The 25,154-nt window shown below is 40.2% G+C and overlaps 1 protein-coding gene across 4 annotated transcripts in view; it reads right to left on the bottom strand.

The window, feature by feature from the left end:
- GALNTL5 (polypeptide N-acetylgalactosaminyltransferase like 5) overlaps positions 1-25,154 on the bottom strand; it is a 71,023-nt gene that overhangs the window by 45,240 nt on the left and 629 nt on the right. For 2 of the 4 annotated variants that reach the window (XM_014829019.3, XM_014829018.3), the window contains exons 2-4: positions 24,396-24,511; positions 16,187-16,486; positions 6,506-6,626 (exon numbers count right to left, since the gene is read on the bottom strand). In XM_014829019.3, the coding sequence (XP_014684505.1) occupies positions 6,506-6,626; positions 16,187-16,448 (383 nt within the window). In that variant the 5' untranslated portion in view covers positions 16,449-16,486; positions 24,396-24,511. The remainder of the gene's footprint in view (positions 1-6,505; positions 6,627-16,186; positions 16,487-24,395; positions 24,512-25,154) is intronic. The other 2 variants (XM_070516493.1, XM_070516497.1) reach the window with 1 other exon arrangement.

Here is a 25,154-nt window from a genome sequence, read left to right as displayed (position 1 = left end):
AGTAATTTCTGATTAAAATAAAATCCCAAATCAAAATTAACCCACTCCCAATTGATGTAGCTTTGGCTAGTCAGTGCACATGCCAAAAGTGGACTTCCCCTCCAACAGAGCAATCCTGTTGCTCTGCCAGAATCCTCTGGCATTCATGTGACACACTCAAGAACGGAATTATTTTTAAAGAAAGAAAAGGAAAAGGAATGTTAATAAAATAAATAAGGGAGAAAACTTCGAGTGAAAGAACAGAAAGAAATGTCCTCAGTATGATCAGAAGTCAACCACAGACATTAAAAAATTAACGGGGGGCTGCCCGTGGCGGAGTGGTTAGGTGCACACGCTCTGCTTCGGCAGCCCGCAGTTTCGCTGGTTTGGATCCTGGGCGCTGACATGGCACTGCTCATCAGGCCATGCTGGGGTGGCAGCATCCCACATGCCACAGCTAGAGGGACCCACAGCTAAAATGTACAGCTATGTGCTGGGGGGCTTTGGGCAGGAAGAAAGAAAAAAAGAAGATTGGCAACAGATGTTAGCTCAGGTGTCACTGTTTAAAAAAAAAATTAAGTATTGAAGGAATAATTCCCAACTCATTCTACAAGGCCAACGTTACTTTGATAACAAAACCAGAGAAGGACATTAAACAAAAACACAGACTGATAGCCCTCATAAACACTAATATAAGATTCAGCAAATCAAATTCAACAATATTAAAAAGGATAATGCAGCGTGACCTAGTGGGGGATATCGAAGACATATAAGATTGGTTTAACATTAGAAAGTGAATCAATGTAATTCACAACCTTTAAACACTAAAGAAGAAAACCCATACTATTATCTAGTATATACAGAAAAAGACATGACAAAATTGAACATCCATTTCTGATGAAAAACTCTTGGCAAACTAGAAGCAGAAGGGAATTTCCTCAGTCTGAAAAAGAACATTTATGAAAAAATCTATAGATAGCATCATATTTACTGGTGAAAGACTGGGTGTTAGGATCAAAACCACAGTAAGGTTGTCCATTTTTACCACACCTATTCAACGTTGAATTGGAGGTTTTAGTCAGTGCAATAAGCTAAGAAAAAGAAAAACATCCAGATTGGAAAGGAAGAAGTGAAAGTATCTTTATTTGCAGATGACATAGCCGTCTACATAGAAAATCCAATGGAGAAATCTTTTTGATCTTGGGTTAGGCAAAAGCAAAATAAAAAGTTTTTTAAATAAAATAAATTGGACTCCATCAAAATTAAAAACATTCACTTTTCAAAAGGCACTGTTAGCAGAATGAAAAAATAAGCCACACACTAACAGAAATATATGCAATCATATATCTGATAAAGATCTTATACTTAGAATATATGAATTCTCACAACTCAATAATAAGAAAATGGTCCCATTTAAAAATGGGCAAAATATTTGAACATCAATAAAGAAGATATACAGATAACAAATGCGTGAAAAGATGCACAACATCATTAGCCATCAGGACAATGCAAATTAAACTACAATGAGCTGCCAATACACACCTATTACAACAGCTCAAGTTAAAAAGTCTTACCCTACCAAGTGTTGGCAAAGACATGGAGGCACTGGAAATCTCATACATTGCTTGTGGGAGTGTAGAATAATACAACTTTTTTGGAAAAGTGGGTTTCTTAAAAAGTTAAATATATACCCCAAGATCTAGCCATTCCACTTTTAAATATTTACACAAGAAGAAAAAAGCATTTGTCTGTACAAAACTGGTATAAGAATATTCATACCAGCTTTATTTGTAATAGACAAAAACTGGAAACGATCTATCCACAGGTGAATGGGTAAACCAATCATAGTATATCTATACAAGGGAGTACTACTCAGCCGTAAAAAGGAATGAACTCCTTGCAACAACATGACTGAATTTCAAAACAATTATGTTGCGTAAATTTCATTTATATAAAATTCTAGAAGAGAAAAACTATCTATGTTAAACCCTATGACTGAAAAATCTCATTCCAGAAATCTTTCCTCCGGAAATATTGACATGAGTGCTTAAAATATGTGTATATTCATTTTTGAAAAGTTGAAAAATTTGAAGCAGGATTTCTCCCCCAGGGAAATGGTACATTTATACAATGTACAACTGCTCTCAGCTGTTAAAATTATGAGGCAAATTTTATATGTAATGCTTTGAAAAAGTTCTCCATGATGTGTTAAGTGAAATAAGTACGTTGTAGAACAGTATTCAAGGTAAAGCCCATTTTCATAAAATGTATATGATTATATTGCATGTTCACTATTTGCTTATAAATACGTGCATGCGTCTACAAATTCTGGAAGGATATACACTAAAATATCGACAATGATGGTCTCTCTGTATTGGGTTGGGGGAAGATAGGTTATTCTTTATGCCTTAACACACAAGAAAAGGCAGTAGGCTTGTGGGTATTTTTACTTTCCCCTTTTGTGCTTTTTAAATATTTTTCAGGTTTTCTGTAACTAAATTTAAAAGAAATCTGCACACTTATTAATTACAAAAGGACATATAGTAATTTTACAGTGCAGAAATTTGACAGCTGCTGTTTTAATTAAGTGATCAAAAGTAATTTCACGAGGGGACCGGCCCTGTGGCCGAGTGGTTAAGCCCGTGCGCTCCGCTGCGGCGGACCAGGGTTTCGCACATTCGGATCCTGGGCGCAGATATGGCACTGCTCATCAAGCCATGCTGAGGCAGCCTCCCACATGCCACAACGGGAAGGACCCACAACTGAAAATATACAACTATGTACCAGGGGGCTTTGGGGAGAAAAAGGAAAAATAAAATCTTTAAAAAAAAAAAAAAGGCAATTTCACCACCAGTAATGAGACAAATGGACATCAAGTGCCTCCTAATATGATGCTCTGAGAAGGACACAACATCACACTTCTATGGTATTCCTACCAAAAAAGCATGACCTGAATTTGGTCATGAGGAAACATTGAACTCAAATCGAGGAACATTTTAGAAAATAACTGGTTAGATTTTTTTTCAAAAGTGCCACAATTGTGAAAGATAAAGACTTAGGAACTGTTTCAGATGAAAGGAAACTAAGGGGACAGGAACACTGCAGGTAACCTGTGGTCCTGTGTTGGATCCTTCCAGAAAAAGGACACTAGTGGGGCAACTATAAACATTTGAATAATGTCTGTAGCTTAGCTATGTATTGTATAAATGCTAATTTCCTGATTTTGTTCATTGTTCTGGTTCTAAGGGTATGGAAGATATTAACTTTTGGGGAATCTAAAAAAAAGCTATATAGCAATTCTTTGAAATATTTTTGCAACAATTTTGTAAGTCAGAAATTATTTAAAAATTGGAAAGTTAAGAAATAAAAAATTAGGGGCTGGCCCCGTGGCCGAGTGGTTAAGTTCGCACGCTCCGCTGCAGGTGGCCCAGTGTTTCGTTGGTTCGAATCCTGGGCGCGGACATGGCACTGCTCATCAAACCACGCTGAGGCAGCATCCCACATGCCACAACTAGAAGGACCCACAACGAAGAATATACAACTATGTACTGGGGGGCTTTGGGGAGAAAAAGGAAAAAATAAAATCTTTAAAAAAAAAAAGAAATAAAAAATTAAATTAGAAGACCAAGCAACATAAAAAAATCTCCTCTTCAAAGATCTGTATCGAATATTTCTATAGCTAGTGAAAACAGTCATATGAACTTTAAAGTACAGCAAAGCTGAAATGGAAATTCCATGTGCTGGAATAATACAATTATTACAATAATGCCTGAAAATCTGCCTGGACTCCAGATAGTAGTAATTACTCCTAGTAGTTAAAATGATGATGGGTTTTTGTATTTGGCACCAAAAACAAAGGCAACAAAAGCAGAAATAAAAAAGTGGGACTACATCAAACTAAAAAGCTTCCTCAGAGCAAAAGAAACCATTAACAAAATGAAAAGGCAACCTACTGAATAGGGGTTAATATCTAAAATATATAAAGAACTTGTACAACTCAATAGCGAAACAAACAAGCAAACAAAAAAACCCAAACAGTTAATCAAAAAATGGGCAGAAGATCTGAAGAGATATGTTTCCAAGGAGGACATACAGATGACCAACAGGTACATGAAAAGGTGCTCAACATCACTAATCAGCAGGGAAATGCAAATCAAAACCCCAATGAGATAGCACCTCATACCTGTCAGAATGGCTATTAGCAAAAAGACGAGATAACAGGTGTTGGTGAGGATGTGGAGAAAAGGGACCCCTTGTGCACTGTTGGTGGGAATATAAATTGGTGCACCTGTTATGGAAATCCATACGGAGGTTCCTCAAAAAATTAAAAATAGAGCTACCATAAAGCAATCCTGAGAAAAAAGAACAAAATGGGAGGCATCACAATCCCTGACTTCAAAACATACTACAAAGCTACAGTAATCAAAACAGCATGGTACTGGTACAAAAACAGGTGCACAGATCAATGGAACAGAATTGAAAGCCCAGAAATAAAACCACACATCTATGGACAGCTTATCTTTGACAAAGGAGCTGAGGGCATACAATGGAGAAAAGAAAGTCTTTTCAACAAATGGTGCTGGGAAAACTGGAAAGCCACATGTAAAAGAATGAAAATTGACCATTCTTTTTCACCATTCACCAAAATAAACTCAAAATGGATTAAAGACCTAAAGGTGAGACCTGAAACCATAAAGCTTCTGGAAGAAAACGTAGGCAGTACACTCTTTGACATCAGTATTAAAAGGATCTTTTCGGACACCATGCCTTCTCAGAGAAGGGAAAAAATAGAAAGAATAAACAAATGGGACTTCATCAGATTAAAGAGCTTCTTCAAGGCAAATGAAAACAGGATTGAAACAAAAAAACAACCCACTAACTGGGAAAAAATATTTACAAGTCTTATATCTGACAAAGGCTTAATATCCTCAATATATAAAGAACTCTCACAACTCAATCACAAAACATCAAACAACCCAATCAGAAAATGGGCTGGAGACATGAACAGACATTTCTCCAAAGAAGATATACTGATGGCCAATAGGCACGTGAAAAGATGCTCATCATCGCTGATCATCAGGGAAATGCAAATCAAAACTACACTAAGATATCACCTTACACCCGTTAGAATGACAAAAATATCTAAAACTAATAGCAACAAATGTTGGAGAGGTTGTGGAGAGAATGGAACCCTCATACACTGCTGGTGGGAATGCAAACTGGTGCAGCCACTATGGAAAACAGTATGGAGATTCCTCAAAAAACTAAAAATAGAACTACCATACGATCCAGCCATCCCACTACTGGGTATTTATCCAAAGAGCCTGAAGTCAGCAATCCCAAAAGTCCTGTGCACCCCAATGTTTATTGCAGCACTGTTTACAATAGCCGAGACGTGGAAGCAACCTAAGTGCCCATCAACAGACGAATGGATAAAGAAGATGTGGTACATATATACAATGGAATACTACTCAGCTGCAAAACAGAACAAAATCATTCCATTTGCAATAACATGGATGGACCTTGAGAGAATTATGTTAAGTGAAATAAGCCAGCGAGAGAAGGATAATCTGTGTATGACTCCACTCATATGAGGAATTTAAAACTATGGACCAAGAACAGTTTAGTGGATACCAGGGGAAAGGGGGGGTGGGGGGTGGGCACAAAGGGTGAAGTGGTGCACCTACAACATGACTGACAAACATTAATGTACAATTGAAATTTCACAAGATTGTAACCTATCAATAACTCAATAAAAAAAATGGTTAAGATGGTAAAAAAATAAAAAAATAAAAATAGAGCTACCATATGACCCAGCAATTCCACTCCTAGGTATTTATCGGAAGAAAATAAAAACACTAACCCCAAAAGATATCTGCACCCCTGTGTTCATTGCAGCGTTATCACAATGGCCAAGACATGGAAACAACCTAAGAGTCCATCACTGGATGCGGGGATAGAGAAGATGTAGCACATATATAAATATACACAATGGATTATTATTTAGTTATAAAAAAGAAGGAAATCTTGTCATTTGCAACAACATGGATGGACTTTGAGGGCATTGTGCTAAGTGAAATAAGTCAAACAGAGAAAGACAAATACTGTATGATCTCGCTTACATGTGGAATCTAAAAATAACCAAAAAACCCAGCTCATAGATACAGAGAACAGATTGGTGGTTGCCAGAGGTAGGGGGGTGGGTGAAGTGGGTAAGGGGGTCAAAAGGTAAAACTTCCTGTTATAAAATAAATAAATCATGGGGATGTAATGTACAGCATGGTGACTGTAGTTAATAATACCCTATTGCATACTTGAAAGTTGCTAAGAAAGTACATCTTAAAATTTCTCATCACAAGAAAACACTCATTTTCTAACTGTCTATGGTGACAAAAGTTATCTAGACTTATGGTGGTGATAATTTTACAATATACACGAATATCAAATAACTTCGTTGTACTCTTGAAACTAATACAATATTATATGTCAATTATATCTCAATATAAAAAAATTAAGAGGAACATACATTTTATTCCTAGTGTCTGGCACCTCTCTCTCGTTGCCCAACCTTTGACTGATCATGGCATTAAATCCATATCTTGAAAATTTCTGAAGAACTTCTGTGTCTGAATAGTTAACATTCTTATCTGCAAGAAAAGGTAATTAGAGTCACGTAAGTACAGATTTACTACCATCGCTTTGATGAAGGACACTAAGAACGACTAAATCCTGAATTCACTTCTTTTATAATGAATCCGAGTTACTTTTTTGGAAACGGAACTATCCCCAGATGACAAGCTTAAAATCAAAGTGCTAATATAAATCAAAGAGGTTCCTTAGCACAGCATGAACAACGAGCTAGTCTCCAGTTGCTGAGTCTCTCCGGGGAAGGAAGCACTCAGCCTCCTTGGTCCCGTCATGAGTCACAACTGTCCTGCGAAATCATTGTAATTGAGGGATTTGCGGAAAGTGAGAGAACGAAACCCCTCTCTCAAATTTCCATGGGAGAGAATAGACAAGATGACAGAGGGTGTCTCAAACATATCAGGCAGAACAATAAATGAGGTGGCGGTAGATTTCCTCTTAAGAGATAAAAACTCAGATGGCAATAAAAAAAAACAAAATGTAATCACAAAAGATAAACAGAACGAACTAAAATGGGTAAAAGTGAAAGAATGGTCAAAGAATACAGGAGTCAAAATATCGTTTTAAAAAGTATAGAGTTCATCAAAAGGAGCATCCAGAAATTCATTTTATACTCACATTAAGAATAAGTCACAATACAAATACAAATATGATTTCACTCATATGTGGAAGATAAATAAACACATACATAGATAAGGAGAACAGATTAGTGGCTACCAGAAGAAAAGGGCGTGGGAAGACAATGAAAGGGGTAAAGGGGCACATGTGTATGGTGACAGATAAAAACTAGACTATTGGTGCTGAAGAGAATTAATTAATTAATTTAAAAAGAATGTCACAATACATATTTAACAGTTGTGAGCTTGTAGACGCCAAATAAAGTTGCAATAAAATACTTAAAGAAAAATGGTTAGGAATATCAGTATACACTGCTACAAATAAAGAGTAACGGGCTATTTTAAGAACAATTCTGAATCAAAGAAAAGTTAGAAAGAACTCGAATAATGTGATTAGTTAAGTTTCCTTAGGGGATTTATATTGTGCTTTGTTTTCGAGAGAATAGACTTTCTTTTCCAATGCCAAGGAGTGTTTTCCAAAATTGACACAAAAGGCTGCATTATATACAAAGGGGATCCCCAGCAAGAAGCAGTAGTCCCATTTCCCCTAGGTCCTCTCTTTTAACACCTAAGAAGTCCTGGACATAACACACAGATAAGCATAGGAGGGCTCTGAAAGGTGGAAGGAAGGAGGCAGACTGCCTCGGAGCCTCAGGACCTGAGGAAGGACATGGTGAGCTCCTGACTTCCCCATTGCCTCCCATAAATCCCGGACAGGCAGCTCTGGAAGCCTCCCAGGGGAACCACCAGTAGGCGCATGCAAAAAAGCTCCAAGACAATCCTGTTCCCACTAGCCACGGGGCCAGGAAAGGGAGCCCCAACCCAGAAAACCTTCGGCAGCCTACTCTAGTCAAGCACCAATGGGATAACCACAGCGCTCCCTGCAGTGTGGGTGGGGGCAGGGATGGGGTCTTCCTCCACACCCCAAGGGGGCAGCAAGCAGCACTCCTCTCCCCACCCAGTGGCGCTGGTGGTGCTGAGCAGAACCTACCCTTCGATCCCTCTTCCTGGCAGAAGAAGGCAATGCTCCGACTACCCGACAGTGTGGGCAAGCTGAGCAGTCCTCCATAAGCCTGTCCTGTGGGCGCAGGTGGTGCCCAGATTCTCCCCAAGGTACTATCATGTCCGTGGCATGCTGAGCCTCCAACCCCACCTGGCAGTAACAAACCCTAACTAGATGGTGATCACTAGTCCGTGTCCCTCCTGCCCCTCATGTCTGGGGGGCCCAGTGGAGAGCTGAACCTCCACCCCCACCTGGTGGCAACAAGAGAGAAGCCAGTTGTGTGAGGCAGGATGGTTGACACTCTGCTTCCCCTGTCACCTAACCCTGGTGTCAGGGAGGCCCACTGGGAAGTGAACTCAGAGACAACAATGTCATGCCAACCAGTGCTCCATTTCACCAGAGCGGGAGCTGAACTTCCACTCCACCATTCCAGTGAGGCGGTGTACACGCTCCGTGGTTGCTGGGGTGGGGTTGACAGGCCCAACAGGAAGCCAAACATACTTACCTACCCTGCCCTTGTGCTGCCTCTTAACAGCGGACAGCCTCCTAAAAGAGAAGCTTAAGTACGACCCAGAGTTTCATAACATTCAAAGTGCCCGGGATACAATCAAAAATCGCTTGTCATACCAAGAACCAAAGAGATCTCAAATTGAATGAAAAAGACAACAGACACCAACACTAAGATGAATCAGAGGTCAGAATGATCTGACTAGTATGTTAAAGCAGCCATCACAAAAATGCTTGGAAACAAATGAAAAAAAAAGGAAAAAATCTCAACAAAGAGAGAGAATTTATTTATTGTTTTAAAAAAGAGCCAAATGGAAATTATAGAACTAAAAAATATCATAGTCTAAATAAAAAACTCCCCGAATGGGCTTAATAGTGGAGTGGCAATGACAGATCAATAAGATCCACCTAATCGAACAACAGAGAAAACAGACTGAAAAAAGATGAAGAGGGGCTGGCCCCATGGCCGAGTGGTTAAGCTTGCGTGCACTGCTGCGGTGGCCCAGGGTTTCACAGGTTCAAATCCTGGGCGTGGACATGGCACCGCTCATCAGGTCATGCTGAGGCGGCGTCCCATATGCCACAACTAGAAAGACCCACAACTAAAAATACACAACTATGTACCAATGGGCTTTGGGAGAAAAAGGAAAAATAAAATCTTTAAAAGAAAAAAACAGACATTAAAAAAGCTGTGTTTTATGATGGTATATAACCACTCTGTATACTCCTCTTCTTTCGCACCCTTCCTTCTTTGGGGAAGGAAGGCCCTGGGCTATAGTCCTCAGACCAGGCTCCTAATAAACTCATCGGAATTTCAATTTATGAAAAAAAAAAAAAAGAGGTGTTTTAAAAAAAAAAAAATGAGGAGAGTCACAGGGACCTGAGCACTAACAACAAAAGAGCTAATTTTCATATTGTTGGAGTCCCAGAGGACAGGAGAGAGAGTGGGACTGAAAAAGTACTCTAAGAAATAATGGCTGAAAACTGCCTGAATTTAGCGAAAGATGGACATCTACAGAGTCAAGAGCCTGAGCAAACCCCCCAAATAAGATAAACCAAAGAAATCCATGTCAAGGCACATTGTAACTAGGCTTCTGAAAACTGAAGACAAAGAAGAAATGATGCAGTACTCACAAAGGGACAGTTTGGATCACCGTGGATTTCTCATCTGGAACCACACAGAAGAGAAAGAAGTGGCTGAACATTTTCATGTGTGGAAAGAAAAGAGCTTGGCAACAGCAAATTCTATATTCAGCAAAAATATCCTTCAGGAATTATGAGAAAATAAAGATACTCTCAGATGAAGAAAAACTAAGAATTTGTAACTAGCAAACCCACCCTTAAATAATTGGAAAAGAAATTTCTCTAAACAAAAAGAAAATGATGTCAGAAGAAGGCTTGGAATTTCAGAAAAAAAAGAAGAACCTCAAAATGGGTAAAAATAGGGATAAATAGAATAGACTGTCCTTTTCATGAGTTTCTTAAATCATATTTGGTGGTTGAAGCAAAAATTATAACACCACCTGAAGGGGTGCTCAATGTATGGAGAGGAAACACCTAAGATAATTCTAGTATTTGTGAATTGAGGAAGCTGAGCGACTTTACTTTTTACACTTGAAGTGGCAAAACATCGATTCAAATAGACTGCGGTAAGTTACACATGTATCGTGTAATACCTAGAGCAACCACTAATAAAACTACGCAAAGCAATCTATTAAAAAACATGATAAATAAATCAAGACGGAATTCTGAAAAATGTCCAAGTCATTCACAGGAAAGTAAAAAAGAGAAACAGAAGAATGAGAAATAGGAAACAAAAAATAATAACAAATAATAAAATGGCTGACTTAAACCCTAGCATATCAGTAATTATATTAAATGCAAATGATCTAAATGCACTAATTAAAAACATAGATTGAGGGCCCAGCTGGTGGCGCAGTGGTTAAATTCTCTCATTCCACTTTGGTGGCCCGGGGTTCGCTGGTTTGGATCCCGGGTGCAGATCTACACATTGCTTGTCAAGCCATGCTGTGGCAGGCATCCCACATATAAAGCAGAGGAAGATGAGCACAGATGTTAGCTCAGGGCCAGTCTTCCTCAAATGACAAAAAAAATGGATTGACAGAGTGAAAGAAAAAATGTTCCAAGAATATGCTGTCTATAAGAAACTTACCTCAATGTGACATAGGTAGATCGAAAGTAAAAAAATAGAAAAACATATATCTTGTAAATGTTAATCAAAAAAGCAAGAGTTGCTATATTAATATCAGATAAAATAGACTTCAGAGCAAAGAAAATTACTAGAGACATTACATAGTGCTAGAAGGATCAATCCACCAGTAAGACTTAACCATCCTAAAGAGGAACACATCAAAAAGAAGTCTCAAGGGGCTGGCCTGGTGGTGTAGTGGTTAAGTTCAGCACACTCTGCTTCAGTGGCCTAGGGTTCGTGGGTCTGGATCCTGGGCACCGACCTATACCACTCATCAAAGCAATGCTGTGGCAGCAACCCACATACAAAAAAATAGAGGAAGATTGGCACAGATGTTAGCTCAGGGCCAATCTTCCTCACCAAAAAAACAAAAAACAAAAACCACCCCAAAACAGTCTCAAAATACATGAGGCAAAAACAGAGAGAGTCGAAAGGAAAAACAGACAAATCCACAATTATAGTTTGTGTCTTGAACACCCATTCTTAGCAACTGACAAAACTCCTAGCCAAAAACTCAGCAAGGATATAGAAGACTTGAACAATACAATCAATCAACAAGCTCTAATTGATATATCTATGTATCTATGTATAGATATATAGATAGATAGATAGATAGACATAAAACACTCCACCTAACAATACAATACAAATTTTTTGCAAGTGCCCTGGGAGCAATCACCAAGACAGACCATATCCTGGATCATAAAACAAACCTCAAAAAAACTACAAGAATGGAAATCATAGAGAGTATATTGTCTGACTATAATGAAATCAAACCTGGTGTCAGTAATAGGAACACAACAAAAAATTATTCAAATTCTTAGAAATTAAACAATCTATTTCCAAATAATCCAAAGAGAAAGTCTCAAAGCGAATATAAAAATACATAGAGCTAAATGAAAATGAGAACTCAACATATCAAAATCCGTGGGATGCAGCTAAAGCAATATTATTAAGACGTCAATTCTCCCCAAATTGATCTCTGGACTCAATGTACTTGCGCTAGAAATACCAGCAGACATTTTTGTAGAAATTGACAAGCTGTTTCTAAAATATATATGGACAAGCAAAAGACCTAGAACAACCTAAAAAGAACAAGAATAGAGTTCAGAAATAGATCTAACAAAAATGGTCACTTGATTTTTGACAAAGCTGCCAAGCTGGGAGAAGGTCAATTTTCCAACAAACGGTGTTGGGTCGACTGGATCTCCCGATGGGAAAAATGAACATTGATCCTTAACTCACATCATCACAGAAATTAACTCAAAATGGATCATGGCCCTAATGCAAAACCTAACACCTTAACAGGTCTAAAAGAAAACACGGAAGGAAATCTTTGTGAGCTTGAGGTAGGCAAAAGTTTCTTAGATAAAACATTAAAAGCACGAATCATACAAGAAAGTGTGATGAACATCAAAATTTTAAATTTTGTTTCTTGAATGACATCATTCAAAAGAGAATGAAAGATATGCAACATGGTGACTGTAGTTAACAATACTGTATTGTATATTTGAACGTGGCTAAGAGAGTAGATCCTAAAAGTTCATATCACACAAAAAAATAATAACTATGTGTAGGGATGGATATTAACTAAACTTAGTGTGGTAATCATTTTACAATATATACTTAAGTCATCATGTCGTACATCTAAAACTAATACAATGTTATATATCAATTATATCTCAAAAAAAAGAGAGTGAAAAGACAAGGCATAGACTTGTACAAAATATTTGCAACTCACATATCAAAGGACTTGAATCCAGAACATGTACAAAAAAGTCATAAAAATCAGAAGACAAACATCCCAATTTAAAAATGGACAAAAGACTTGAAGAGACACTTTACAAAAGAAGATATGTGGGTGGCCATTAAGCACATGAAAAGGTACGCAAAATCATTAGTTATCAGGGAAATGCAAATTAAGGTCACAACAATACCATTACGCACCATTAGAACGGCTAAAATCTAAAACTCTGACCATGTCAAGGGTTTGCAAAGATCTGGAGAAAATGGGATTCTCACACGCTGCTCAGGGAATATAAAATGGCACACCTTTCTTTGGAGAACAGTTTGTCATTTCTTTAAAGTTAAGCATACACCTACCATATGACTTGTCCGTCCCGTGCCTAGGTATTCACCTAAGAGGAATAAAATATGCCCATACAAAGACTCACACGTCAATATTCATAGCAGCATTGTAACTCATTGCAGACTATCTGCAAGTATATTAAAAACACATATATTATGTTTTGTTTAGAAGTAATACATAGAGGAAGTGAGAAAGATACTCATCTATTAAGGTTAACTACCATCTCTGAGGGTGGAGGGAGAAGAAATGGGGGGGAGGTTTTTACTGTACATATTAACATTTATTTCTTTAAAAAGCACAAAGCTATCTGAAACAAATGTAACGAAGTATATAAAAAATTGTTAAATTCAGGTGGTAAATATATACGTTTATTTTATTATTTTCTACACACAAGCATACCTCATTTGATTGCACTTTGCTTACTGTGCTTTGCAGATATTGTGCTTTTTACGAATTGAAGATTTCTGGCAACTCTGCATCAAGCAAGTCTGCTGGTGCCATTTTTCCAAAGCATTTGCTCACTTCCTGTCTCAGTGTCACATTTTGGTAATTCTTGCAATACTTCAAACTTTTTCATTATTATTATATTTGATATGGTGATCTGTGAGCAGTGATCTTTGATGTTACTGTTGTCATTGTTTTGGGGTGCCACAGACTGTGCCCATATAAGATGGTGAACTGAATCGATAAATGCTGTGTGTGTTCTGACTGCTCCGCTGATCAGCAGTCCCCCATCTCTCCCCCTCCTCAGTCGCCCTATTCCCTGAGACACAACAATATTGAAATTAGGCCAATTAATAACCCTGCAGTGGCCGCTAAGTGTTCAAGTGAAAGGAAGAGTTGCACATCCCTCACTTTAAATCAAAAGCTAGAAATGATTAAGCTTAGTGAGGAAGGCATGTTGAAAGCCAAGATAGGCTGAAAGCTAGGCCTCTTGTGCCAATCAGCCATGTTGTGAATGCAAAGGAAAAGTTCTTAAAGGAAATTAAAAGTGCTACTCCTTGGGGCCAGCCCTGTGGCTGAGTGGTTAAGTTTGCGCGCTCTGCTTTGGTGGCCTGGGTTTCGTTGGTTTGGATCCTGGGCACAGACCTACACACTGCTCATCAAGCCACGCTGTGGTGGCATCCCACATAGAAGAACTAGAATGACTTACAACTTGGATATAAAACTATGTACTTGGGCTTTGGGGAGAAAAAAAAAAGAGGAAGATTGGCAACAGGTGTTAGCTCAGGGCCAATCTTCTTCCTCTTCTTCAAAAACAGTGCCACTCCAGTGAACTCACAAATGGTGAGTGGTCTGGATAGAAGATCAAACCAGCCACAACATTCCCTTAAGCCAAAACCTAATCCAGAGGAAGGCCCTGGCTCTCTTCAATTCTGTGAAGGCCAAGAGAAGTGAGGAAGCTTCAGAAGAAAAGTCTGAGGCTAACAGAGCTTGGCTCACGAGGTTGAAGGAAAGAAGCGTCTCCGTGACATAAAGGTACAGGGTGAAGCAGCAGGTGCTGACGTAGAAGCTGCAGCAGGTTACCCCGAAGATCTGGCTGAGAGAATCAGTGAAGGCGGCTGCACCAAACAACAGATCTTCGATGCAGCTGCAACAGCCTTATATTGGAGGAAGATCCAGCTAGGACTTTCACAGCTGGAGAGGAGAAGTCAATGCCTGGCTTCAAAGGACAAGCTGACTCTCTTGTTAGGGGCTAATGCAGCTGGTGACTTTGAGTTGAAGCCAATGTTCATTTACAATTCTGAAAAGCCTAGGGCCCTTAAGAATTATACTGAATCTACTCTGCCGGTGCTCTATAAACGGAACAACAAAGCCTGGATGATGGTACATCTCTTTAGAACATGGTTTACCGAATATTTTAAGCCCATTGTTGAGATCTAGTGCTCAGAAAAGGATTCCTTTCAAAATATTACTGCTCATTCACAATGTACCTGGTCTCTCAAGACCTCGACATGATAAATGTTGTTTCATGCCTGTTAACACAACATCCATTCTGCAGACCATGGATTGAGGAGTAATTTTGACTTTCAAGTCTTATCACTTAAGAAATACGTTTTCTAACATTTTCTATAGCTGCCATTGATAGCGATTCCTCTGATGGATCTTTGCAGCAAATTGAAAAGCTGGAAAGGGTTTGCCATTTTAGATGCCTTTAAGAACATTCATAACTCGTGGAAAGAGGTCAAGATATCAACATTAACAGGAGTTTGGAAGAAATTGATTCCGACCTTCATGGATAACGTTGAGGGATACAAGGCTTCAGTTGGGAGGTAACTGTGGATGTGGTGGAAACAGCAAGAGAACTAGAATTAGAAGTGGAGCTTGAAGAGGTGACTGAACTGCTGCAGTCTCATGATAAAACTTTTAACAGATGAGGAGTTGCCTCTCATGGGTGAGCAAAGGAAGCGATTTCTTAAGATGGAATCTCCTCCTGGTGAAGATGCTGTGAAGGTTGTTGAAATAACAACACAGGATTAGAATGGGACATGAACCTAGTTGATAAAGCAGCGGCAGGGTTTGAGAGGACTGACTCCAATTTTGAAAGAAGTTCTACTGTGGGTAAGATGCTATCAAACAGCATCGCACGCCACAGAGAAACTGTTCGTGAAAGGAAGAGTCAATTGATGCAGCAAATTTCCTTGTCTTGTTTTAAGAAATCCCACAGCCACCTCAACCTTCAGCAGCCACCACCCTGATCAGTCAGCAGCCATCAACATGGAGGCAAGACCCTCCACCAGCGAAAAGATTACAACTTGCTGAAGGCTCAGACGATGGTTAGCATTTCTTAGCAATAAAATATCTTTTGATTAAGGTATGCACATTTTTTAATTAACGCTAAAAAATAATGCTATTGCACACTTAATAGACTACAGTATAGTGTAAACATAACTTTTATACGCACTGGGAAACCAAAAAATTCATGTGACTCACTTTATTGCAATATTTGCTTTATTGTGGTAGTCTGGAACTGAACCCACAATATCTCCGAGGTATGCCTGTATCTATATGAAATGTTTCCTAATTTAAAAATTGATTTTCTCTAAAAAGAACATTCTCTTACTCTTCCAAATATTAAATTTATGATATATTTTCCCCTTAAAATGGCTAACAGAGAAAATAAAAATACTCACCTAATTTTAAAAATGGCCTCTCTTCTTCAATTTCCTCTCTCTCAGCCAGTTCAACTCTTACAGGTGGTCTTGGTATCTGCTGTGGGCCATGGTTAATTTCCCGGTGCAATTTTTTTTCAAGGGACCAAACTGAAGGCGGCTTTTGGACTTTTCTCTGCTGGTTGCTCACATGGTTACGGTGAAAATATATAGATAACAGAGCTGTCCGGATCCCAAATGTCAAGGATGCGTAGAATAAACATTGAATTATGACATTTCTCATTGTAAATCTAGCATTTTTGAAGGTCCATTTTCAACTTCCTAAATCAGAAGGATTTAAGAGAAGCTGTATTAGATATTTCAATGGTTGATAGATCATCTATTTGGCTTAAATTCAATTTTCAGTGTTTTGAAAACAATAATTTGATATCAGTGCTTACCATATACTTTGATAAGATAAAGTGTATCTTTTTTCTATTAGCAAAAACAAAACTGATATTCATAAGATTGCTTAATATCAAAACATACAACATGCTTATAAAACATACAACATCATTTAAAGTCATTGGCCCCCACTCCTGAGCATACAGCTAAAGGAAATAATGTGAAAGGAGATTTACCCATCCCTTATACATGTTCAGTCCATCTTGGAGTGATGGTATAGGTCTCTATTTCAAAAATCTGATTTAACACCAATCAGATTGTTAAAAATGTAAAAACATACAATATCACATGCCGGTAAGAAAGTGGGCAATGAGAACTGTGGTCCACCACTAATGGGAGTGTGAAATGGTACAACCATTTTGTCAATATCCAGTTAATTTAAATTTATACGTATGGTATACAGATCTTCCTTGACTTATGATGGGGTTAAGTCCCGATAAACCCACCCCAAGTTGAGAATATCAAGTCAAAAATGCATTTAATACACCTAACCTGAACATCTTAGCTTAGTCTAGCCTATCTTAAATGTGCTCAGAATGCTTACATTAGCCCACAGTTGGCCAAAATCATCTAACATAAAGCCTGTTTTATAATAAAGTGTTGAATGACTCATGTAATTTATTGAATACTGTCCTGAAAGTGAAAACAGAGTGGTTGATGGGTCCAGCATGGTTGTAAGTGTAGTGGTTGTTTGCCCTCATGATTGTGGGGCTGACTGGGAGCTATGGCTGCTGCCCAGCCCAGCATCACGAGAGAGGATTGTATCATATACCACCCACCCAGGGAAAGATCAAAATTCAAAATTCAAAGTACGGTCTCTACTGACTACTTACTGCTTTCAAAGCATCATAAAGTTGGAAAATCTTAAGTTGAACTATCGTAACTCGGGACTGTGTGTGCTGAAGAAATTCCATCCCTAAGAATACCCTGAAGAGACTTTCATACGCATCAGGAGATATGTGCAAGAATGTTTATTGAAATACTGTTTATAATAGAAACTATGTAACAACCTAAGTTTCCCTCAACAGGAGAATTGATAAAGTGAGGCTACTCACTCAACGCTGGAAATGAATCAACTGAAGCTACATGTATTAATTCTGTAAAATCTAAAAAACATAATGTTGCACAAAAAACAAGTAGGGTATGATGCTCCCTATATACATTTGGAAAACAAGAAGAGGAGTGTGATTGTTTACGGATATACCCGTATACAGCAAACGTTGGGGGAAAAGGCATGCATGCGAATAGTCTACACCAATTTTGGATAGTGACGACCTCCATGACGGAGGGCTTTGGGGAGGAGAACAAAGAGCTCCTACTATGTCCTCAATGCTTATTTTTTAAAAAGCTCTGAAGCAAATGTGGCAACATCATGAGGTTTGATAAAGCTTGATGATGTGTACAAAGTGTTCATGATATTTTCCTCTGTATTTCCCTTATGTTTGAAATATTTCATAATTTATCAAAAAAGAAGGAAAAGAAAGTCTTGAGAGGCTTCCTTCAAAGATGATAGAGTGAATACATGTGTCTCTTCCTCTCCTCTTGACGCAAATGTAAATAAAAATAAAGCTGAAAACTCTCCTGGGAAAAGAGTGGTCGAGGGAACATCAATGCACAGGAGATTTCAACACAGATTTGGAAGACAGGCAGCTACGGGACGTGTGATAACGATTTGGAAAGACAGAGGACAGCACACCTCCAAGTGTGCAGAGAGAGGAGTCTGAAGTGGAGATGAGCCTAGCAGACCCCAGAGCAGCTCGGAGCTTGAGACGCAGGCGTGTCAGGTGACGCATGCGGAGGCTTTGGGAAAGGACAAGTGTATGCATAGAACTGTCAGCTCTCTTCACCCCTCCCTGCACAGAAAAGTCAAGACGGGAGCCTGGCAATTTCCTCACTGGAGAAATGGGACAGTAGAGGCTCAGCCCCTATGGAGGGAATCTTAGGGCTGCAGTCAAGGGGGTCACTTGGATAGGAAAGAATTGGATCACTCAATCCTCTTTCCTGCCTCACGCCCGGGATCCTGGCAGCCAGGTTGCTATACCCGAGGTAGGAGATGGAAGAATTATTTTATGATGAGAAGATAGGCCCTGGAGGAAAGACCTCCACTGTACTGAAATGTAGGAGTGCCCAAGAGAGCAGCCGATGCCCCACATGTCACCTTGAAGGCAGCACACCTATGGCCGGTGCCAGACAAACACCAGAGATTCTAGTCAGCCGGTTAGTGTCTCACTTTTCAATTGGAAGGGAATGCTGTTATGGACTGAATTGTGCCCCCCAAAATCCTATGTTGAAGCACTAACTCCCAGTGACCGTATTTGGAGAGAGCGTCTTTAAAGAGGTAATCAAGTTTAAATGAGATCATATGGGTGGGGCCCTAATCCAATTGACTGGTGTCCTTATAAGAAGAGAAGATCAGGACACAGACACAGAGAGAAGACCATCTGCCAGGTCTCCAAAGAAACCGACCCTGCCGACACCTTGATCTTGGACTCCCACGCCTCCAGAACTGTGAGAAAATAAATTCCTGTTGTTTAAGCCCCCCAGTCTATGGTATTTTATTGTCGCAGCCCCAGAAAACTAATACAGATGCCAAGGATTGACCAAGGCATTTGAGGAAAGTCTCCAGAAAGGAGGAAAACATAAATCGAACCAGAAAAGGGGAAGAAACAAATGAGAGCTTTCAAAAAATCAAAACACCTATTTTGATTGCTCAGAGACAGCTAAGAAGATATTACATTCATAAAACCAGAGAAGGCTAAGAAAAAGGAACAATTAAAGAACAAAAGAGGCTGTTGAAATTTAAACCATGATAGCTAAAATTGAAAAAATCATTTTAAGATTGGAAAATAGTGGGAAAGGAATATTCTAGAGTGCACAACAAAATGACAGAGAGAGGGAAAACAAGAAAAAAGGAAAGATAATGATGTGAGGTCGGTGAGCTGAAGAGTTGAAAGAAAGATTTCTTGGACTCTCAAGGTCTGGCAGTAGTGCTCTTTTATTCAGAGAATAGTATGGAATAGCAGGGGGACAGGACCCATGGACAGTAAAGAGCTGCTGCAAACATGGGTTGAGGGTAGGGCTAAATTTAAGGCATAGGTATGTGAGTTATCGCCTTATAAGACAAAGGAAAGAATATGCAAAAAAAAAGTCATTACAATGGTATCAGTGCAGGTGGGGTCTGGTTATTGGGTGGTGCTATAACTTTAGATAAGAATCAGACTGGATTAAGTCAGGATGTTCTATGCTTCCTGGAGGATGTTGGTGGTGGGGGGAGTCAGCTACATGAGGTTACCAGACAAGCACAGTAAACAAGACATAAGTACTTGCCGTCCCCATTAAGAGTTTCTAGAAATAAGGTCATCCCCCCTTCCTCCTGGTGCAGAGAGAGAGACACCCCCACAGATGGAGACTTCCTTCACAAATGCAAATGTCTCTCATCAAAGGGCAAGCAAATTCCACTCCTCAGAACCTCCTTCCTGTCTGCAGTTTTTAAAAGTAACCAGCCCAAAGTAATCCTCATCAGATAAGATATTTCATCTAGGAGGTATAACATCCAACTAGCAAAAAGAGTTCCAAAAAGTAATCAGAGAAAAATGGAGGAGAGGAAATGATCAAATAACTAATGCATTTTCCCTAGAACTAAAAGGGCCCACAGAATACCCAATACAATGAATGTAAAAAGATCCTAAAAGCTCCCAGAGGCAGGAAAACAGCTGACGTGTATGAAAAGGATCAGAATGATCTCAAATTTCTCAACAGCAACACTGGATTCTGAGATACTATGGAGAAATGGCTTCAAAATTCTAAGCTAAATGCTTTTCCACCTAGAATTCTTTACCTAGTCAAAATTTAATCAAGCTTGAGATTGGAATAAAGATATTTTCAGATCTGTAAAGGACTCAAAAGTTACACCCCAAGTATGCTTTTTTGGGAAACTGCGAGTGGATTGTAAATACCAATGAAACAAAGAGTAGAGAAAGCAAACATGGAGCCTGAATGGTGGCTCCAACCCAAGAGAGGCAGAGAAGTCTCCAAGGATGTCTGTGCAGTGGCCTAGACAGCAACCAGCTGAGACCGGAACAGAGGCTGGTGCTGAGCTGTGGGGGCTCCACCCCCACCCCAAAAAAGAGATTGGTAAAAAAAATATCAGCTCTGATGGATTATTTGGGATGGAGAAGTGTAGGCAGACAGCACACCTGATGGTAAAAATTAAGGAGCGATATTTGTAGAGTGATAAACATCTAAACACTGATTGCTGTATTAACCAAAAAATCACATAGATTCATTGGGAAAATAAGCTAAAAAAACATGGAAGTCACGTAAGAAAAATGAAGTTTATGTATAAAATAAACCAAGAAATAGAAGTCTAAGAATATGATTTAAAATGTGAAGGTAATTGTCACAAGAAAGAGATTAAGGAGTCAAAAGTCGTTGCTTTTGATACCAGCTCAACACACGGTTGACATAAGGGAAGCCATATTGTAGAAAAGAAACCATATTGTCACTTTAAATGACCCCTGATTAACTAGCCCAGCCACGCTCTGTAGATTTTCTGGCCCCTCCCAGCTGCAATAAGATGATAACTTTATTCTTTTGAGTTCTCTAGGAATGTGATGACCCCCCAGGTAGAGAGCCTATGCTGATAGCCATCATCAATGACTACTGAAAGAGCACGGTTCCGGTCTGTTCTGGTCTCTGATGCATATCCAATAAAACAAAAGGACTATCAGGAACTAAGACCAGATGTCGGCCTCACCCGGAGACCAGGCGCCTCCCCGACCTGGAAACCAGCCCCGTACATCACTGGCCTGTAGTCTTTGTTCTGTAAGATGGTTCTTTCGGACATGAGTCGGCCTCTTCCCTCCTGCTAGCAAGCTGTAAGAAAGAAACCCTTCCTCTCCTGACCCCCTTGCCTCCTGACTATTGGCAGGTCTTGAAGTGGGCAGATGACACCCCAACCCCCACCCTGGGCGGTAACACTTTTAGAGAGTTGAACTGGGGGTTAAGGCAGGAATTGGGCAGGAGGTTGCTGACTTTCTTTTGAAGATTTTGTTTTTATTTTTTTATACGTATGCATTACTATGACAAACATTTTTAAAACAAAGATTAGAAAGGAACATAAGCTGTGCCTATCCAATAGCATCAGTACCGGTAAACACAGGAACAGAGCGGCTATATGTCTCTCCCGTCCTGGTCCCTCTAAGTCCCATGACAACCCCAGTGCGTGGAAAATGTAATCAATGAAATGTGCCTCAAGCTGTCCAGCTTCACCTTCAGTCTAGGCCCTTCTGCTCTGGGTCTTCCTCCTTCTCAAGCCCCGATTCTTTCTAGTGTCTTCCTGGCGTTTGAACATTGAGGACTGTCTCCCATTTTTATCCTTTCTCTGACTCTGGCTTCTACGATTTTGACCTTAGGCCTTCCCTAGGAACAAGTTTGTATACGCATTCCAGCTCTTACTGTTCTTGTTCATGTAGGAAACCCGTACTGCTGACAAAACCCAGTACCCGGACGAATTCCATGGTATCAAACCACCAAAACAGCCCCTTGCCCCTCGAAGAGACCTGGATACAATGTCTTCAGCATGGTGCTGTGCGATGCCATCAGGTCACCCCTCAGGGCTGGGACCCCTATTCCCCCTACTGCCAGGAGTATTGGCAGCTGAGTCCCTTCCCCAGAATTACCTTTGGTGGAAGCAAGCTGCTTTGCCCAAGGCTCCCCCTCCCTGAGGGAACTCCTACTCTGAGTGGTTGATGGGTCCAACCCCCTTGTCTCAATGTGGGGCGACCCTGAAGATCCATCAGGCCCAGAGCCGCCCGGGGATTGGCAGAGGCCCCTCTTGCAACCACTCACAGTGCCCCTCTCTTCCTTTGCTTGATCCAGTTTCCCTCACTTGCAGGTGTTGTCCCCAAACCGTCGCCACTAAAGTGCCTGCCTGAAAATCTCAGTCTCAGAGTCTGTTTCCTGGAGAACTTGACCCACCACAGTTGGTAGTGGGGGTGGTCCTGGGAAACAGGCTCTAAAATGGGATTTGGGGGCTGCTGGGTCACCCCACGGTGGCTGGCCCTGAGGACCCCATTGCTGGTGGAAAGGCAGCGTTCTGATAGCCCCTGGCATGCTGAGGCAGTGTACTTGTTAAAACTTCACTGGTGGTGAACTGGGATGGAACATTGGTGGTAAGGAATGTTCTGGTTGGCATCTTTGAGAGATGAGGGCAGGGGGTAGTCATTATAAATACCAGGGAATCAGATGGCTCTTGTTGGATGCTAAGAAAGGCAATGAAAGGCTGAGGGTGATTAGTCCCCAATTTAAGGCAAAAAGTCATGGTAAGTGGGCCTCTTCAGCAGCATATAGAGACTCTCATCTCCTACAGCCAAATGGTGGGGCAGGCCGGGAATCATGCACAGGGCTTGCTATAAGGGCAGATGAGCTCCAGGGAGGGTTGACTTCTCAACCCTGGCCAGTCTTCCATCCAGCGAAGGAAAGAGACTGAGACTCAGGAGGGGGATGTGTGGGTGGAGGCACATCGGAAACCCTAGATCCATGGGGACCCTCTGGGCCCACAGAAATGGTCCACTTCTCCCTGTTAAAGGCTAGCTCTCCTCTGCTTGAGGAGGATCCAGACGCCTCTGCCTGTGCAAGGCAACACACGCCCTCCTTCAGCATCATCCACAAGACCCCTCCTGGCCGCCAGATCATGCCTAGGGTCAGGTTACAGCACAGCCTGCTCAGGGAGGAAAGAGGGTGCTCCTCAAGGCACTGTAGAAGCAGGCCTCACCACCCAGCTGGAGTCAGGGGCTGTGCACGGGCTGAGTCCTGAGAATTCTGGATCCAAGGAGGGGGTAGGATAGAAAGTTTAATTAGGCAGAGTTTATGAATATAGGGGCACTCTACCAGGACACAGCATTTAATACCCTGACCAAGATCCTGACTGCACAGTAAAGGCTCATTGACTGCATGAATAACACTTTAGAAATATTCTTGATTATGCCAAGAAAAAGCATCAAATGTATAAGGAAGATAACTTCTAACTAGGGGAAACGGGTGAACTAAAAGCTGAAAAGAGAATGAAGCTGTTTAAACTTACATTACCACCGCATCTTCCTATTAAATGTCTACATTTGAGAAACTTCTGTTTTAACTTTCTCCAAAAACCAGAAGCAATTAGAAACCAGTTAAGGGAGAAAATAGGTGAAGGGAGGCAACCAAATTTAATTTATAAAATACACACAGGACTTTGTATGATAGGATTATTACTGAAAAAGAAAATAAATCCATATTCTCTAGAAGCATTCTACTATATTAAGAAAATTTACGGGAAAATTCCCTTTAGATGTAAATACTTATGAAAATACCCTCTTCCCAATTTTATTATTTCACTAACTTAAGTTCCTTATATTACATTTTCTTTCCTTTCCTTCTTTTTTTTTTTTAAATTGGCACCTGAACTAACAACTGGTGCCAATCTTTTTTTTCTCCTTCTTCTCTCCAAAGCCCGTGGTACATAGTTGTATATTCTGGTTGTAGGTCCTTCTAGTTGTGGCATGTGGGGCGCCGCCTCAGCATGGCCTGACCAGCGGTGCCATGTCCACGCCCAGGATCCAAACCAGTGAAACCCCGGGCCTTGGAAGCAGATCTTGTGAACTTAACCACTCAGTCATGGGGCCGGCCCCCATATTACATTTCCTTAAAGCAGAGCTTCCCTTGTTCTCTGGAATATGCACGTCCTCCTCCTCCACGCCCCATACCCACGCCCACACTCCCACAAAATGCAGAAAACCTCTCCTACCAGGGGATAGATCTTGAGGAGACAGATCTAAGGAGGGCTGCGACTTTCAACTCTGGACCCTCAGAAGGAAATCGCGTTCAATTATTTTCTCCACTAAAATATGTTGAATTCACGTGCTAGAAAAATACAGAATTAATCTTTAAAACGTATTTCAAGGATGATTTACTTGTACTTATAGCAAATAAAAATTTAGAAGCACTAAAAAACCCCAAGAGTTAATTAAAAGAATCCAGGAAAGAAGAAAAGGATGCTGCTAATAATTGCCAACACGCATGCGCACACGCATACACGCACACTCTGAAAACCAAGACCCTGAACTAAATCTGGATGGACAGCCACAAGTTTGTTTCAAAATGAGAGTTTTTAGAGTCAGGAAAACATACCCATGCTTTAGATAATGTCATAACTGATTTTTCTAGAAATAATCAGTATCTGTCATCTCTTGCTTTCCTGGGACAATCTTAATATGGATTTCCATATAAGATCTATGATTTCCATATAAGATCTATGATACCACACAGGGCTTTTTTCTATTTAGTGTTTTTGAACAAGTAATATATTCACTTGATATAAATCTTAAGAAGGGTATATAATGGGTATGTAATATAAAGGGGTATATAATGAAAATTGGTCTTAACTTCAAGAACTAAAGCCACTACAATACCCAGTCCACCCCTAGGGTGGCACCGTCCAGCCTGATAGCTGTAACCCCTTTTAGAAAAGCAGGTCTTCTTAATCTTAATCCCCAGAGCCAGCCTC

Source organism: Equus asinus, chromosome 1, assembly GCF_041296235.1.
Source record: "Equus asinus isolate D_3611 breed Donkey chromosome 1, EquAss-T2T_v2, whole genome shotgun sequence".
Lineage (NCBI taxonomy): Eukaryota > Metazoa > Chordata > Mammalia > Perissodactyla > Equidae > Equus > Equus asinus.
Note: the sequence above shows the minus strand (reverse complement) of the source record. Positions and strands in the feature narration are given on the sequence as shown.